Source organism: Anastrepha obliqua, chromosome 1, assembly GCF_027943255.1.
Source record: "Anastrepha obliqua isolate idAnaObli1 chromosome 1, idAnaObli1_1.0, whole genome shotgun sequence".
In the NCBI taxonomy this organism is placed as follows: Eukaryota; Metazoa; Arthropoda; class Insecta; order Diptera; family Tephritidae; genus Anastrepha; species Anastrepha obliqua.
This window is the reverse complement of record NC_072892.1, coordinates 66580430-66597842: the sequence shown is the minus strand read 5'-3', so window position 1 is coordinate 66597842 and position 17413 is coordinate 66580430. Positions and strand designations below refer to the sequence as shown.

General features: G+C 33.2%; 1 protein-coding gene and 1 long non-coding RNA gene across 4 annotated transcripts; one reads left to right on the top strand and one right to left on the bottom strand.

The window, feature by feature from the left end:
- Positions 1 to 880: 880 nt before the first annotated feature.
- Positions 881 to 4504, bottom strand: LOC129252910 (protein jagunal). 3 transcript variants are annotated; one of them, XR_008583681.1, is made up of 4 exons: positions 4102 to 4504; positions 2609 to 2981; positions 2237 to 2545; positions 881 to 2167 (listed from the first exon to the last, which is right to left on the bottom strand). XR_008583681.1 is itself a non-coding variant. In XM_054891068.1 (4 exons), exons 2-4 carry the CDS (start codon positions 4188 to 4190, stop codon positions 2414 to 2416), a joined length of 594 nt encoding a protein of 197 aa, XP_054747043.1. In that variant the 5' UTR covers positions 4191 to 4323; positions 4410 to 4504; the 3' UTR covers positions 881 to 2413. The 3 variants fall into 3 exon arrangements, 2 of the variants coding, with proteins under 2 accessions (XP_054747043.1, XP_054747042.1); XM_054891068.1 differs by having other exon boundaries at positions 881 to 2545; positions 4102 to 4323; positions 4410 to 4504; XM_054891067.1 differs by having other exon boundaries at positions 881 to 2545.
- Positions 4505 to 5508: 1004 nt separating this feature from the next.
- Positions 5509 to 17037, top strand: LOC129244178 (uncharacterized). The gene is made up of 3 exons (XR_008582365.1): positions 5509 to 5661; positions 5748 to 6042; positions 16884 to 17037. It is a non-coding gene; the product is annotated as an uncharacterized LOC129244178 (long non-coding RNA).
- The last annotated feature ends 376 nt before the right edge of the window (positions 17038 to 17413 follow it).

Genomic DNA, 17413 nt, shown 5'->3' with positions numbered 1-17413 from the left:
ACAACAACAGTTGGTTCTACGTTACCGGAATGATCCGGTCCAAGGCTGGTCACTCCAGCACTATTCCGGGGACATGGATGTGGAATGATTATGCTGCTACACCACCAACAACAACAACAACAACCACATTGTGCCTGCGTTAGGTGCTGAAATTACTTGTGTTTTGCAGATTTCCCACTATTAAAGGAAGAAGAGGACCGAGCTTCAACTATCCGAAGTATTTTTGCTATTTTTACAATTTCAACTATTTTAACGAACTTAATGGGTTATATACAGTTAGAAGGCCGAAAAAAGCGAACTTTCCAGATGTTTTCTTGAGAAAACTTTTCAATTTATTGATCTAAAAATTTGTACTCATATTATGTTATCTTTTAGCTATATTTTAAGACTAAGTATTAGTCAAAATATTTAGGATAAGGAGCTACAGCTGATCTCCGGAAGCTCCTCTCAAAAAAGACGTTTTGCGGTGACCACTATATCCCTGAACTGGATCCTCTGAAATTAAAAAACCAAACGAAGTCTTAAAGTCATCATCGAAGAAATAAGAAAAATAATTTTTTTTGACAAAATTGTTTATAAAATAAAAAAAATATATATCGGTGAGAAAGAATCTTCGATTAATTACTAAAAATATATTTTAAGAAGTTCGTGTTAAAGTTTGAGACTAATCGGTTAGCGGTTTTCGAGTGATGTTGGTCACCGACTTTGAAAACACCATTACGAGAAAAACGCGTTAAAGCTCGATTTGAACATAAGTAACAATTATTTTCAATATTATAAAATACTTTAGAAAAATTCACCATCGGATATACTTGGAATACTTCACTTACTTCCACCTTCAGGTAAAAAAATTTATCAAATAATAATCAGTCAGAAGAAATGCCTTTAACCCACTCAGAACGTAGTATTTTTATTAAAAAATGTTTGGTTTTAATATTAATTTAAATGGCATTACAACAGTTTCTTACAAAAATAGGCAATGCAACTAAGAACTTTCCATTTCTATTATACAACTTTTCTTTATAAACAATTTCAGCACACTTTCCTTTTTCTTTTTCCATTTCTTTTTCTTCATTTCTCAAGTTTCTACTATATTTGTTTTTTTTGTAAGTACAAGCGTACCTATTCCCTAAATGAACAGTTGGTATCTTAGACCACAAATATATAGTACAAAAAATACTTAATGCCCATTGATTGGAACATATGATGGTAGGCAGTTCAGTGTTTTATACATAGAAAATAATAATGCATGTGTGTGCCAAATTGCGTACATGTGCTTCGCAAAGGAACTATTAAACACTAAAAAATATAAATTAAAACGTAGTGTTGCGAGTATTTTTCGTGTTTTTTGTTTGTTTAATGACCAGTATCTTTTCGTTGTACAAACAGAAATCAATTCACAAATCAAGAGACACATTGAAACAACGCGCGTGCTTGAATTGTGCTCCAATAATATTACATTATGCATTTATAATTTAATAGCACTATTTAAATCAAATTTAATTGGTTTTTAGAGAGCAGTCATTTGTTAGAAGTTTGTGTTTAGTTAAAATTCTTTAAGATTCGTATGCTAACGTTTACAAATATTTAACAGTCCTAGTCTAATTTTCTTTTAGAAGAGACTTTCAATGCAGAAACAAATTCCTGCCAGCTTTAATTTTGATATCAATTGAAACTCCCTAAAATCATTTGTTCTTAAGTTTTATGTGGTATTTATTTGCCGCTAAAAGTCTCTTTAAAGTAATTCTTTTTACAAATTTGCACATACATACATCGCTATGCAATTAAGTAATGCATGTAAATACAAGTATTTAAACATGCCAATTTTGGCGCAGTTTTGGTGGTCGACTGCTCTAATTGCCACCCACATGCATATTGTATACGCTATGTGAATGCACAATCATTTTCAAGTACATAAATCGATAATGTAATTTTCTTGATTCGATTTTTTAGTGCTTGCCAACAGTAAATAAGTTTTTTTGTTTTGGTTTTTCGATGGATTTGCATGTGGTGCAGATGATCGAGAGCTGATCAAAATTACTTCGGGGTACTATAATAAAATAAATAAAATACGACATATGTTGGGCTCCAGTGGTGTAGTAACTGATGAAGTTCATATATTTTTACCATCTTTCATGAAGCGTTATAACACATTTAGGCACCAAACCTATGGGATGGACTTTATTGAAATAACCGCAAATACTAAAATATTGCACCGAAAATTAAAAAAAAATACCAATAACCAGGGATGATTAAAAATGCTGCAGGAATTTGTTTTTAACCTCAGAATGAGAAGGACATGAATTCGATGGCATAAACTTTTAGTGATCAGACATCATTTGACCGTCTGCATAAGCTGACGCTGGTCGCAGCTTCCTCATGGCAAATAAAATTTGCTTTCGCGTGCTTCGAATCACTGATACTTCCTGGCAGCGCTGCGGGCACGCCATGCTTGGATGCAATTATAAGCAAAGAACAATGTGAATCCATGAACTTGCGAAGCAACAAGGCAGAAGGCATACCATAATAAACCGTAAGGGAGACCCTAAAAATAAGCAAAAAACCGTTATATCTTATATTAGTTTATTCCAAATTGTTTAATACTTACACGCCATAAGAAAATATCCGTTTCGTCAATATCGGTTTTCTCATCGAGCCTAATGTAGTCCAACACATCGCTAAAATAATAGGCCATGCAGTAGATAAGCGGTAGAACGCCAAAAACGACAATGGCTATCATATATTTCTGCATTTCGCGCACTTTATTGCCCCGCGCCGCCGTCAAGCCAATGAAGGACGTCAATAGAGACGATAACCAAATGTATTCCCACCACAGCGGTGTTGGCACTTCAAGCTCTTCGATTTCTAGAACAAAAATATCCAGACGATCCAATATATCGGAAGTCAGCTTGGCCATCATTACGAAAGAAAGTAGTGCATGAAAGAAGATACAACATCTCAGGCGTGATTTATTCAGCAAACTGCAAAAAAGAAAAAAAGATTATATAACTTGAGTTCATATTTGGCCAAGGAAAGAGTGGGATTATAAATCCATTATTGAAGAAGCAGCATTTGTTGAATTTCTAAGCGGTAGTATGTAATAAAGTTAAAGGTGCGTAAATAAGGCTGTGTGTTCAACTGCAGTTTAGTTGTTTACATTTGAGTTTTAGGGTTAAAATGGTTTAGAAATAAATAATACTGCTTATTCAATCATATTGTTGTTGCAATAGCATACAACATTTTCCAATCATTGCTGGCGTGTTATAGCGCCCTTTTGGTAGACGTAGTGAGAATTTTACGTTGGTTACTTAACCACCTAAAATTTGTCGTGTAACTCAAAATAGCGCTTCCTCAAGAAGAAGGAATTTCTAGGTAAATTTTAAAGGGAGCATATTTAACTAACCTAAATAATATGAAATAAAATATATCTCTATGCAAAATATATAATATAACAAAAAAAAAAAAAATGAAAATCACACTTTGAAGCCAGACGTTACGTTACATTACACTAACATTGCCAACAAAAATCTGAGCCGGCACGCATTCACCACAACAAAGCCTATATCAGCATCTAAGTGTAGACTAATGCATAAATAATAGTTTAAAAGCAATGTCACATAATAAAAATTTAACCACTTCCCAGCTGTTCATTCATAGCCGCGTAACAGCAGCAAACTCGAACGCACTCGCATGCTTTTGGAACACGTTTACCTCGGCACTTTGCCATGTTGTGAATCCACGTCATCGTTTGTGCGGGCGAGCAGCGGAGACGCTATCGACAGTTTTCAACTGTGGCTTGTCCATAAAAACGAAATGTAAACAAAATCTGGCAATTAGCCAATAATGAACACAGTAATCACAGACAATAAGAGCAGCGCCCTGTAAAAGAATTCGCCCGCGACCGCTTTCACTGCACAAGTGCTGCCGTTTTCGTGCCCGCAAACCGTTCATACGTCCTAATTACCAAACACTTGCTTTTCATTGCAGGTTGGTGAATTATGCAAAGCGTTTGTTAACCAACAGCTTTAAACGTATGCAACTTCATATAACTTTCTTAAAATGGTAATAACTAAGCCATTTATATGTATTATTTATATTAACCTAATATGATGTGGTGCTGCCACGCGCTGCCTGTATTCGTAGTCAGCTCCATCAGAGCCAGCCACCATCGGTCCACCACGAGATGCCATTTTCACTGTGCTCTAGCACTAGGATGTCCGGGGTCTCCACGATTTCCTTTGGAACTTTTAGCTATGTTGTCGCCTTGTTCTGTTCGCTACACTGCTGCTGCCGTAATTTACACTTTTAACATTTCACTTTAAACTATTACAAGTAGCAATTTATTTTGTTAGCTATAAATCGTATAAAAATCGGTAGTATTTAATGCAAGGTATATGATTAAAATATACCTTGTTTAATGGGAAAAGAAAAAAATATCACCGTCGTAGGAAAAATAAAAGAAAAATTCACCATCGGAGCGTAATAACAACGTTACTGCTGCACTCTGAAAGTAGAAGAAAATGCGAAGTACAGGGTGTACTGCGAATTTCTAGTGTTGGAAAGAGACAAAGGTGGTCAATTAAATATTCTTTTTATCTTGCGTTTTTATTAAGATATTCGTAAAATAAATGTTTTTTATTATATGTATGTATATATTTCAATGTTTAAATTAAATGTAATTAATAATATTGGAAAATGCTATATTAATATTCGTTTCCGATATTTAGTGGATGGCAGTTTTAATTGTAATCTTAATACCGATATGTTGCAGCACTAACTATATGTTGCAGCACTAACTATGACTTGTATTTCTCTGCTTGTATGATAGTTTCTGTTTCCGTTCTACTCCAAACCGTTTCTTTTTAACGGTCGGTAACCACAGTGATTATATTTCGGCAATAAGCGTTTAAGCTCGAGTGGAATGTTAAATTTGTATTTAAAATGGAAAATTTCAATTTATATAAAATAATATCGAGTTTCAAATGCAATTTTTAACTAATTCATAATCTTAACTTATTTCTGACAATGACAGATATTGTTGCAATGCAAAAGAGAGTAGTTTTGGGAATGGAATTTGAAAAAACAATATGCTCCACTGAAAGGACACAAAATAATACAAGTATATTTATGAGTTAAAATTTTAACAAAGAATTTGTTAATGAGTGGGAATTTGTAACGGATCAATGCTTGGCTGGCATTCGTATTACATATTGCATATTCGTAAATAATATACATAGACCTATTCCTGTGCTTAGTACACATATTCACCTATGTACAGATGTATATATATGTATACATACATATTTACAAACAACAGCATTATTTGCCCTTTGCTAGCTACATGCTGTCAGTCCGTCTTTTCGACACTTTGTTGTTCTGCGCACCCAATCAGCCGTCTAATCGCTCGCCTGCATCTGCTAACTCGCCGCTGCTACAGAAGAGCTGCAATGTGCTTTGCTTGCTGTACACACTGGGCAACGCGCTGAGCGTTTGGGCGCAAAGACAAATAATATCATCGTCGTTGTCGTTGTCGTTGTCGGACTATGTTCACAAAGTTTAACATTCAGTACTTTTGAATACTTTGCGGCGTCGTGAACTGATCGCTCTCGAAGAAGTGTTGATCGTGCGAAGTTGTAACATTTATATCTACACTTACATCAAGTAAATTTGAAAAAATATAATAAATTTTAATTAACATCTGAATGTTTTAAAATATTTACTTCCATGATTTTGCGAAATATACATAGGTTAAATGAGAACTCTAACCGGCAGCGCTCCAGCTGAATTGTGAATTTTGAACGTGCAAAACAAGAAAGGAAATAAATAATTCAACAAAATTTAGTGAAGTTGCGAGAAAGTTGAAATTTTATATATAACTACATAATATACTATACATATATTTGTATATGAAAAAGTGTTTTCAAAAATTATTTTAAAGTATAAAAAAATACTAATTATAACATCAACCACAAATATTAAGGTGTGCATTTTATTGAAAAAGGCGCGTTCAACAAATTTTTTCATCCGTCCTGTGGAAATTAGGTAATATGATTAAATTTAAAATTATTTTTAATAATTCTTAACAAATATGAAAACATTTGTAAACAGGGCCACAAATTCGAAAAACAGCTATGTTTAATTAGAAAAACTACATTTCGCAAGCAAAATATTTACAAAACTTTTGTAATTTGTGCAAATTACATGCAGCCTTTTTGCTATTATGCGCTCTAAGGTGGTAATATTTTGCTAAAAAAAAAAGAAATACAAAAAAGACTAAATAAAAATAAAAAATAAATAAATAAAACAAAATAAAATCAATTTGTGCTTTTGCTATATAATGCTTTTTCTGTGGTACGCGGAAATTAATTAAGTTTTCTAAGCGACGCTTTGTTGACACTAAAATATTTCTAAAAATATTGTTATTTATTTACAAGTTGTGTGTTTTGTGCACTTTCGTTGGCTTTGCCTTTTACTTTCTTTTGTTTTTATTTGATTTCATTATTTTACTCGTTCGCTTGACACTTAAGTTTATGTCCAATGCGTTTTTCAGTGAATTGGCATACATAATATACACATGTGCATATATAAGTCAAATACATATGTATATGTATATAAAATTAGTTTTGTATATGTAAATATATAAAATTAATTTTGCCGCCAACGAAAGTCGCGGTGGTAAACAGACATTTTTCTTACGCTAAAATGCACTTTCTTTCACTCCCATTGTACATATGTATGTCTGGGTATGTAATGTACATCGTCTTCTCTGCTCCTCGTTGCAGCATTATGTTATCCCGTCTGCCAGCCTGGTTGGTGAGCATTGCCACCGCTGCGACTGACACATTAACATATGGCTGCATAGATTGCTTCTGAGGTCTATTTTTGTTGCTGCTGTAAAAGAACAATTTTGAACAAAAACAAAAGTCGGAAGCGAAACATGCAGGGATTTTCTCTTCTTCCTTTCACAAGCAACAGTAGTGTTCGGACATTATGTAGTCTAGTCGAGGTGGGGGAATTAAATATATTTGTACATATGTGCATATACATACATATATTGTACTTTTACGAATAACTTTTGCTTTCCATACATCTTTATATATTTATTTATGTTCGTGCGTGCATGTATGTACATCTAATATGCTTACAATACAAAGCATGCGTTTACCAATATAAAATGACTTCTGCAAGGTAATTTCATTTCCCCTTTCGTTGTCTTATTTGGCATATTAACCGTTTACTGGAAATTATGTGTTGAATTTTTCATGCTAGCCCTTCCTAGTAAAAAATCAAACTTTGTTATATATTAAAATTAACAAAAAAAGAAAAATTTCAAACAAATTTAATCACAAAAAAAAAAAAATAGCTACTGTATTTATTTATTAATTTAATAATCTAAAAATGCAATATTTCTTACAGACTATGAAAAACAGATTAAGGCTAAATAATTCAATCAAAAATATATTAAACTTATAATTTACTTATTTCATTGTAATGAATGAAGGAAAATGTAACCCTTCCTATAATTATTAAGAATATTAGAGTACACTTAGAATTTAGTAAAACAATTCATTTATTTCGTTTATTTCAAGTCTAAAAGTAACACTTTGAAGTGGTACTTTATTGAAGAAGAATCGAAGCCAATAAGATTTGAAAGCAAATTCAATTTTCTCAAGAAGTTCAAGTTCTAGAAATCGAAGCATTGGAAGCACAGTTAGTTCTAACCAGAAAATATCATGATTTCGTAAGCTTCGCTGAGGATTATTGAAATTAATTTTCTTAAGCGGCGATGGGGAGTCAATCGCCCCTCTTGTCAAATCGAACACGAGCGTGTATTCACAGTGTAATTCAAAATTTTGCAGCTTATACAAATCACTGCATTTCTTTGATAAGCAGTGATTGATTGTTGAAAGGCGCAATTGTTCTAAGGCGCAATAAAAACAAAATATGCAGGTCACTCGCGCTAAGCTACTAGTCCGAGTTGCAATTTATGGGTTTGATGACTATCACCTGCATAGAGGCGGTTGAAATAGAAAAAAATTCTATTCTTTCATGTTTCATGCTCTCGACGAATTGGGAACCCCGAACCAATTGATTCGTAGACTTTTAGAATATGTTGGCTTGAAATACATGTTTCAATAGAGGAGCTCTTGAAAACCTACTCTGCCACTACTCTGCACTTAGCAAAACAATAAACTGCATCATTTTCAACCTTAGAACGGGTGGCAGGTCATGAACTCAGGAGCCTACTTAAATTATCAATCAATTGTATAAAAGACAAAATATAAAGTTCTTAAACTCTTCATAAAAACACTTGGTATCACTATGGATAAATGTCTGGCCTATGTGCGATCTACAGGATCAACCAAGTCTAACCTAACCTAACTTACATGTTTGTATGTGGCTTGAAAGTTTGCAGTCTAAATGGTCAAACTCATGGATTTCAGATTTTATAGTATTTTTGTTATATATATATTGGAAATAATAAATAATTTAATTATATGTTGAGAATAATAATAATAATAATTAAAAAAAAGTCAAATCAAATCAATTCACATTGACATTAGAAAGTATGCGTACAACGCAGTTTTGTTAATGTGTAATTAAATCAATAATGCACTTTGGTAATCAATCAGTAAGCTCTAAATAAAAAAAATAAAATTTCTGCTTTCAAAGAAAATACATCCAAAAACTAAAAGTCCACAAGTTTGTCTCCTTAACAATGGCAATATTGCTGGCCTATCAGTGGATTTATTTTCTGTCAAACATTTCAAAGTGGAACTACCTTGAAAAAAATATTTTATCATCGTATTTAAGTATATAAGTACATACATATGTATGTACATACCTACACCCCAGCGCATATCTTTCATATTCGTTTATTTGAGTATTTACAAATGGGCATATGAATATATATATAAATATGTATGTAAATATTTTCCATTTTCTCGGTTGCTTATTTAAAGTTAGATTTGTTATGGTTTGTAAGCTTTTTGTGTCTACTCGGGTACATAGAACCATTGGAGATGGCGTGAGGCCTTGTAAAAATTTTTGGATTGAAGAATGCCCCATTTTACTTGTATATACTTATATATGCATATATAAACTCGTATATGTGTATGTATGCATGTATGTATTATGATCATTTTTTAGTCAAGCCCTTTCTTGGTGGTAAATATATGCGTACAAACATATTTAATCATATATACTCGTACATACCTACTGATGCCGGTCGCCTGAGGTTTTGTCATATGTACATACATACTATTTGTATATGCATATATACATATATTGGACGATTTGGCCATTACTATGCCCACTTTTTGAGATCCCTGAGAGTTGGCTTAAGGGGCTATATACAGTTAGAATTTTCAAAAAATCTACTTTTTTTATTTTTTCTTAATGTACGTATATTTAAGAATACTCATAGAAAACTTGAAAAGGCGTTTCAGACTGCTTGAAAGTGCTCTTTAAACTTTAAACGGGTTTTTCTCAAAATGGTGTTTTCAAAGTCGGGGATCAACATTATTCGAGAACGGTTAAGCCGATTAGCCTCAAATTTTAACACGAGCTTCTTCAATCAATTTTTTATTAATCAATCGAAGAATTTTTCTCACCGATAAATATTTTTTTATATAAACAATGTAAGGCCGAAATATTGGACAAAAATCGAGTTTTTTTTTTTGAGAAATCGCCATTTTGTCAAAAAAATGTATTTTTCTTATTTCTTCGATTAATTACTAGATTTAACATTACTTTAACGAATTTTGCTTGGTTCAGAGGATCCATTTCAGAGATATAGTGGTCACCGTAAAAGGTCTTTTTTGAGAGGAGCTCTCGGAGATCAGCTGTAGCTCCTTTCCAAATAATTATTTTTACTAATACTAAGTCTTAAAATACAGCTAAAAAATAACATAATATGTGTATACATTTTTCATTACATTACATTAATAAATTTAAAAGTATTCTCACAAAAAGTTCTGGAAAATTCGCTTTTTCTCCGCCTTCTAACTGTATATAACCCCTTAATTTGAATAACGAGTCCGAAGTTACATAATTTCCTTGATTGTCAGTTCAAAACTTATTGTGTCGTGTGATGAAGGGCCCACATAGACACAAATTTCGTAGTGAAGTAGAGATAGGGAGGCAGAAGTTTCGGTGTGAAGGAGGTAGTGTCTTTACAGTTAGATTAATTGATTTTGGTAGTATTTTCACAACATCTTAACTACATACATTTAAGGTGGCTCAAAAGTAATCATCCAGTTTTGCTTTTGAATTACTTGTTCACCAAATAAAAATGATTTCTAGTGATGAAAGTCTTTATTTTGACCTTTACACTGCAGTAAACTAGACAAGTGTCTCAATATGATTGACGTACAACGCCATTTGCAATTTTGCAAATTATAAATCTTCCGATAGGGCGATTATTTTGCATAAATGTAGTTCGATAATTCAAGTACCGTTATTAAACATAATGGAATAATTAAAATTTGGGTGTCTGATTACATCGTAGTATTTAGGGAATAGCTGACTGTGCACTCTTGCGGGCGGCGCAATTAGTCCATTGCCACAGAAGTCAGTCCATTGCCACGAAGTATCGTGAGACTTTTGAGAGTATATATAATTATAAGCAGTGTGGTTTTTGCAAGGATGATAGATACCAGGTTTGCTCGTTAGGTATGGTGAAAAACATTTTTTGAGGGGAACTTTGGATTCTACGTCATTCGTTTTGTGTTTCATTAAACTAAAGCTAAATTTTGTGAGACACAAAACGAATGACGTCGGCATATCTGTCGAATTCGCTCAGAGCCGAATAACGGTCTGCTAAACATCTCTAAACATCTTTTCACCATGTGGTTTTTGCTTATGTAAAAAGCAGCAAAATTCTCCATAACTTACTCAAACCATAGTGGCACTCTGTTAGATTTCAAGGGTATCGATACTATGTTATTCTTAGATACTCTAAATATAATATTACAAGAATTCTGCTCTAAATAGAAGATCGCAAGCATACCTTAAAATTTTATTTACATGTACGCAAACGATGTATAGATTTACACACATATGTATGTATTTATGAAAATGAATACTATTTACAAGGCACATATACATACGCATGCTTCAGTTTCGTCTACAGAATTCTGTTAATGGTGTTTTTATTTATATTTAAGTTACTCCTCCACACCTCTATAGAGAAGGCAAGGCAATGAAATTTTCATATTTTGTTAATATATTTTAAGATTACAGTGGTGGCTACATAATTATTCAAACACATTTACAAAAGTACAGAGCTGTTTTTTACTTCGCAGATGAAACACAAGTATTAAATACTTTTAACATGTCTTAATATTATATTAAGAGGTTATATACAGGTAGAAGACCGAAAAAAGCGAATTTTCCCGAATTTTTTCTGAGAACAGCCCCTCGGCTGGCAATGGCCAACCTCCGACTGCCATGAAAAATCTCCTCATAAAAATATCTGCCGTTCGGAGTCGGCTTGAAACTGAAGGCCCCTCCATTTGTGGAACAACGTCAAGACGCACACCACAAATATGAGGAGGAGCTCGGCCAAACACGCAAAAGGGTGTACCTGTATTTAAAGACATAGTATTAGTAAAAATATTTATTAGGAAAGGAGCTACAGCTAATCTCTGGGAGCTCCTCTCAAAAAAGACGTTTTGCGGTGACCACTATATCTCTGAACTGGATCCTCTGATAGTGAAAAACCAAATAGGTTTCGTTAAAGTAATGTTAAATCTAGTAATTAATCGAAGGAATAAGCAAAATAATTTGTTTTTTGACAAAATGGCGGTTTCTCAAAAAAAAAAAAAAATCGATTTTTGACTAAAATTTCGGATTTAAATTGGTTATAAAAAAATATTTATCGTTGAAAAAAATCTTCAATTAATTACTAAAAAATATATTTTAAGAAGCTCGTGTTAAAATTTGAGACTAATCCGTTTAGCCGTTTTCGAGTGAAGTTTTAAAAATTAATTCTATAATATTAACTAATTTTGAAATACGTATGACTTCCTTAGTTTAAATATGCCATTAATCATAATACAACGAGTATTAGAATAAAAACAAGTCAAGTATTTGTGTGCTTGGCACTGAAGCTCTGATGTGAAACCCTATGGAAACTTGAACCACTTTTTAATTTCTTCAAATCCGGAGACTATTTCTTGTATTCGAATTGCGTAAATCATCGTATTTGCATTTCCATTAATATTCGAACTTCCCAGTATACAACGTGTGGATTCCCTCTTGGAAGTAGCTAGAGACCGTGATTTGTTTTAAAATATAGTTCAAAATTTAATAAAAAAAAAAAAATTGTTAAAAAAAATATTATAAAAAAATTGTATTATTTTTAAATTGTATAATCAGGGAATAAAGAAGAAGAAATTTGTACTTAAACGTGTAGGTACTTCTGTGGATCACAATCTGCTTTACTACATCGAGCTATAATACATACGTACACGCTACCATGCCTGGCGTCTGGAAAGAGGGCGTAATCATTGTCATCCCAAAAATGAGCGTTCTCAGAAATACTTTCCACGCAAGGATATATAAAGTTAATCAAATGTTCACAAGAATAACAGCAGTTAGTTATACATTGTTTATTAGTAATTAAACTTTATAAAAAAATTTATTTTAATTTTTCTTTACAAAAAATAGTATAAAAATCACATGACCCAAAGAACAATGAAAAAAAGTTGCTCCACGGTCTGCATCATTCTCCTTGAAATGTTGATGGATCTGCAAAAAGTAAAAAAATTCTTGTAAAATAAAGTTGTAGTTATAGTCTATCGAGCCGGACTTATGAGTTTCGAAAAATTTTGCAATTTACGGTATTTTAATAAAAAGAATGAATTCTACATTTATGACGTAATTCTACATTTGAATTTATAAATTTTTTATATAAAAAGATCAAAAATCCCGTTCCACAGACTATAGAGAAAACACTTTTGAATATTAAAAAAAAAATCAAAAAATATTAAAAACTGTATGAGTTATCATGCAGACCGTAGTTTCGAGAAAAATGAGTTTAAACTTTCAAGTGTATTTCGCTCGACAGATACCTGTGCGCATCAAACTCTTGTCGGGCAGTTACATTTTCTATCATAACTTTGTGTCTATGGGAAATTTTTACAATCGACTTACACAGAAATACGCCTAAGACTATAATTCTGGACGTATGTAACCTCTTAATCCAATGAGAAACCGGCAACAAGTAAAGCGGGGAACGTTCGTCAACAGTTTCTTAAATATTTCAATGAAAAATGCAAACTGGTTAAATATACATAAATAATTTTTTGTATTTACATGTAAAATAGTATATATAAATTTGTGTACTTGAATAAAAAAAAGTATATTAAAAAGACTTCATATAAAAATAATTTACTTCAAATTATCTAGAAATGGGGGTAAAATTAATAGAATTTAACATAAACATGGGGCTTCCATAAGCTTTTTAAATTAGTAGGTATAATATTATACAAGCAAAAATAATCCTGCATTTCCCACGCAGCGTTCTGATGTTTGTCACCGTTGATTTCCGCCGTTTGATTGGAAACCAACACAGAACTCAGAGCTTTCTCCCACAAAAGAAGAAAACGTCAAAAATAGCTTCAAATCCCCTCTCTCTCCCGCGGCCGTACTTCACAGCCGAACAAAATATTTCCCTTCCAAATGTTTCCCTGTGTAAATGGGCACATACGAGTGTATACGAGTATGCATGAACCGTTAAAAATTCATGATTCGTGTGATACTCTTGAAAGTTGATTTTTCAAATTATAGCGCAGTGTGTTTTGGGTATCGTCCTACGCATTTTAGAACGTAATCACATGGGATATCAGGGTGTTCACTATGTGAAAAAGGAAAAATATTTATATATTTACAAGTAAATAAGTGCCTAATTCAAAACGCAACCGAGCTATGTATATATAACTGACACATATTTCTCATTGCAGTTATACGAATATTTGTACTAGGCGAATAATTTATAATAGGCCCCTTCGATTTAACACATCTCTGCTCGCTATCTCTGGGCTCTACTCACTTCACGAAAAATTTGCTTGTAAAAACAACAACAAAGTTATCGAGCAGGATTCGCCGCTAGTGAGTAAGGTTTTACCTTATAAAACTGGTATAACTCACTATTTTCAGATGCGGCCAGATGGTTTTTTTATGAGGAGTTTTTTTATGGCAGAAATTCACTCGGAGGTTTTAGGAGGAGCTTTATCAGTCGAGCACCGCTGCTATTCGAAAAAAACTTATTCTATAATTTGGTGGTTCGTGGAGGTTTCGAACCTGTGCAGTACCGAATAGTAGTCACGCACCAGCCATTCGGCTACGGCGGTCGCCTATACATTGCACATTGCATATTTCTTTATCAACTCCTTTTATTTGATTCAATTATTTTTAATCACTTACAAAGTTTATATGACCGAAATTCTGGTAACGGGGGCTAGATCGTAAATAATAAATTCATTTAATTATGTTTTCCACGCACTTGACATTGAAATTGAAATTGAAAATTTCTGACAGATACACATACATAATAATTTATACATATTAATGAATACATATTACACGGAAGTGTACATACGTATGCTGATATGAATTAATAATATGTCAACGACTGCCAGTGGTGCACCAAAGTTCTTTATCTACCTACATAGGCATACATACCTGCACGCGACTATCTGTTGTTTGCATTGGTATTTGATAACTTGAGCTGTTTAAAGGAAGGAAGCACCACGCTAATGTTATGGGAATAAATTTCAGGAAACTTAAACATAATTTTCTTTTTTTAAAAAATGCCGCTCATGTAAATTGTATAATTAATGTACTCGTAAACTCGTACACTCGCCGGTGAATAGCAGTAACAGCTTATCAAAATGAAAATTTTGGGGACATTTTAAAATTCTCTTTAAGCTTAGCTATATGTTACATTTCTAAATATATAATGTAAACGCCTCGATAGTATTCGTTTACTTCATTACTTATTCCTTTGATTTACGTGCGTAGGAACGAGTGTAAAATGGGGGTTGTATTAGAGTAGATATGAACGATTTGTTTATCTGAGTTCCCTTTTAATGGGAAAACTTTTTCACTTGACTTTTCCGACCACAGATCGAACTGATATAACTGAATAAATTAATGAGAACTTGTATTAATGCACAGGGTGACTAATGATTTTAATAATGGCAAAAATGGCATGATGAGATACATACGTACTTGGGTTGCTCGCCGCCAGAAAGCACCGGCGTCTGATGGATCATAGCGAATTCTTTTGCCTAGGGTGATATAGTTGCCGAAGGCCTTACCTCAGCAGTTCCGGAATGAGGACGGAGAACGAAATTTCTGGTTTAGTTGCTGCCAAACAGGCCACTTAACTTATGCACAAATGCGTATTAATGGACAGTTCTGTTTGAATTTGTTTCCTTATAAGGAAATTGAACGCGATGTACACTTTGCAGACTTAAGCACTTACAACTCCATTTGTAGTATAAACCGGATGAATCCCATTTAGGCATAAGTTAACAAAATTTCGAAAAAGGATTTAAATTCCGATTCTTTTTCAGGGGGAATTGTACCCAGCTCCTGCCATAGTTTCATCATGCAGTGCCTTACTTTTTTAAAGAAAATAAAGGGTGATCAGATTGGAGGTACTTTTTTCCAATAGGGGTTATTTGTCAGATCACACGTGACTACTGTCAAAGTAAATACCTAATTTTTTTCAGTATTCATTCATCATGGAAAGACTTACGCTTCAACAACGTTTATAAAGTGAAAAGTTTTCATCGCGGGCTCAAGCTAACTATGAAGGCTCAGTGATGAGGCCCATTTTAGGCTTGATGGCTACGTCAATAAGCAAAATTGCCATTTGTGGGCTCAAGAGCAACCCGAAGCCATTCAAGAACAGCCATTACATCCATTGAAAACAACCGTTTTGTGCTGGAGGGATCATCGGTCCATATTTCTTCAAAGACGAGGCTGCCGTCAATGCAAAAGTGAATGGCGAACGCTATGGCGCCATGATAAACGACTTTGATGCCTTTTGATTGAAGGCCGTGATATCTACAACATTTGGTTCCAACGAGACGGAGCTACTTGCCCTACGATCGTGCTATATCTCAATTAGGACTTTTATTTTTGGTGATATGTGAAGTCAAAATGCTTTGTGGAAAAACAAGCTTCGATTAAGGCATTGGAAGCCATTACTGAAATTATTCACGAGATACGAACCGAATTCCTCCCGCGGGCCATTCAAAATTGGTATTTACGGATAACCGAATTACGGCGCAGTTACGATCAACATTTGAAAGGGATTATCTTTAAGAAATAAATTTTATAAATGGATGTATACAAGAATAATGAAGATTGCCCAATCAATTTGAATTTTCGTTGTTTTATTTCAATTTGAAATCCAATATCTTTAAGTTGATCACCCTTTATATTACAAACCGTATTGAAGATTGCAGGTTAAAAATGTTGAAAACATTTTTCTTTTATAACTCCGTCGAAAAATGAGTTCATTCAACTCAATAGGATTTGAAAGAGACTAAAGAAGTTCACGCATAACCAGGCCTATTATGGCACATAAATTCTAAAAAAAAAATAAGAGAAATTTAATTATCCCTTAAATTAATTAAAAAGAAACAAATTATAAAAATACCAGAATTAACAAAATAAAAAAATTATTTAAACTTCTTAATGTAGTAAAACTCTTCATTCACCCTATACTTGAAGTCTCTGTTAAAGAATTTGTAGAGGTTTCTAAGAAAAACCTGATTGCAGCCTGTTTACCAGTTTTTTTAAGTAAATACATATTTTTTCATATTAAATTAAACTATAAATGTTTTTCTATTTATTTTTTTCAGCTCCGCCATGTCCCACCCATCACATCTACCTCCACAACCGATCCCCATTGCGGTGATAAATCGTGGCGCACCACAAACAACGGCCGATCGGCGTGCAAGCTTTGCGCGTCGCGCTGAAAGTTTGGTGGAGCGGGTGAGAGTATTGAATCAAATATTTGAGGTATCAAGTGACCAAGCGTGAGATTTATTTGAATATTAAAAAACGAACATTCTCTATTTCCCTAATTGCCCTATTTTGATGCTGAGAAGTGCATTCATACCCTACAAATTGTAAAGAAATTTTATATTTTTTACCCAGTAAAATCCAAGTCCTTGCTACAGAGCTAGAAACTATGTAATCGCAGCAGCCTTCATAACATTTCCCCGGTAAAGAAACATGACTGTAAGCTACTTGTATATACGTATGTAACTGTAAGTGTGCCAAGGTAATCTTGGCTCTCTGTCAGCAAATATTCAAATATTTATTTTTATAGGTTTTTACTTTCGATTTATTTCGTTTTTATTTTTGCATTTGTACTTTTGACTATTTT

Coding starts and splice junctions, on each gene's coding strand:
- LOC129252910 (XM_054891067.1), bottom strand. CDS start 4,190: ATGGCATCTCGTGGTGGACCGATGGTGGCTGGCTCTGATGGAGCTGAC. Junction 2,982..4,101: donor GCAGCACCACATCATATTAG/GTTAATATAAAT, acceptor TCTTTTTTGCAG/TTTGCTGAATAAATCACGCC. Junction 2,546..2,608: donor CGGATATTTTCTTATGGCGT/GTAAGTATTAAA, acceptor GCTTATTTTTAG/GGTCTCCCTTACGGTTTATT.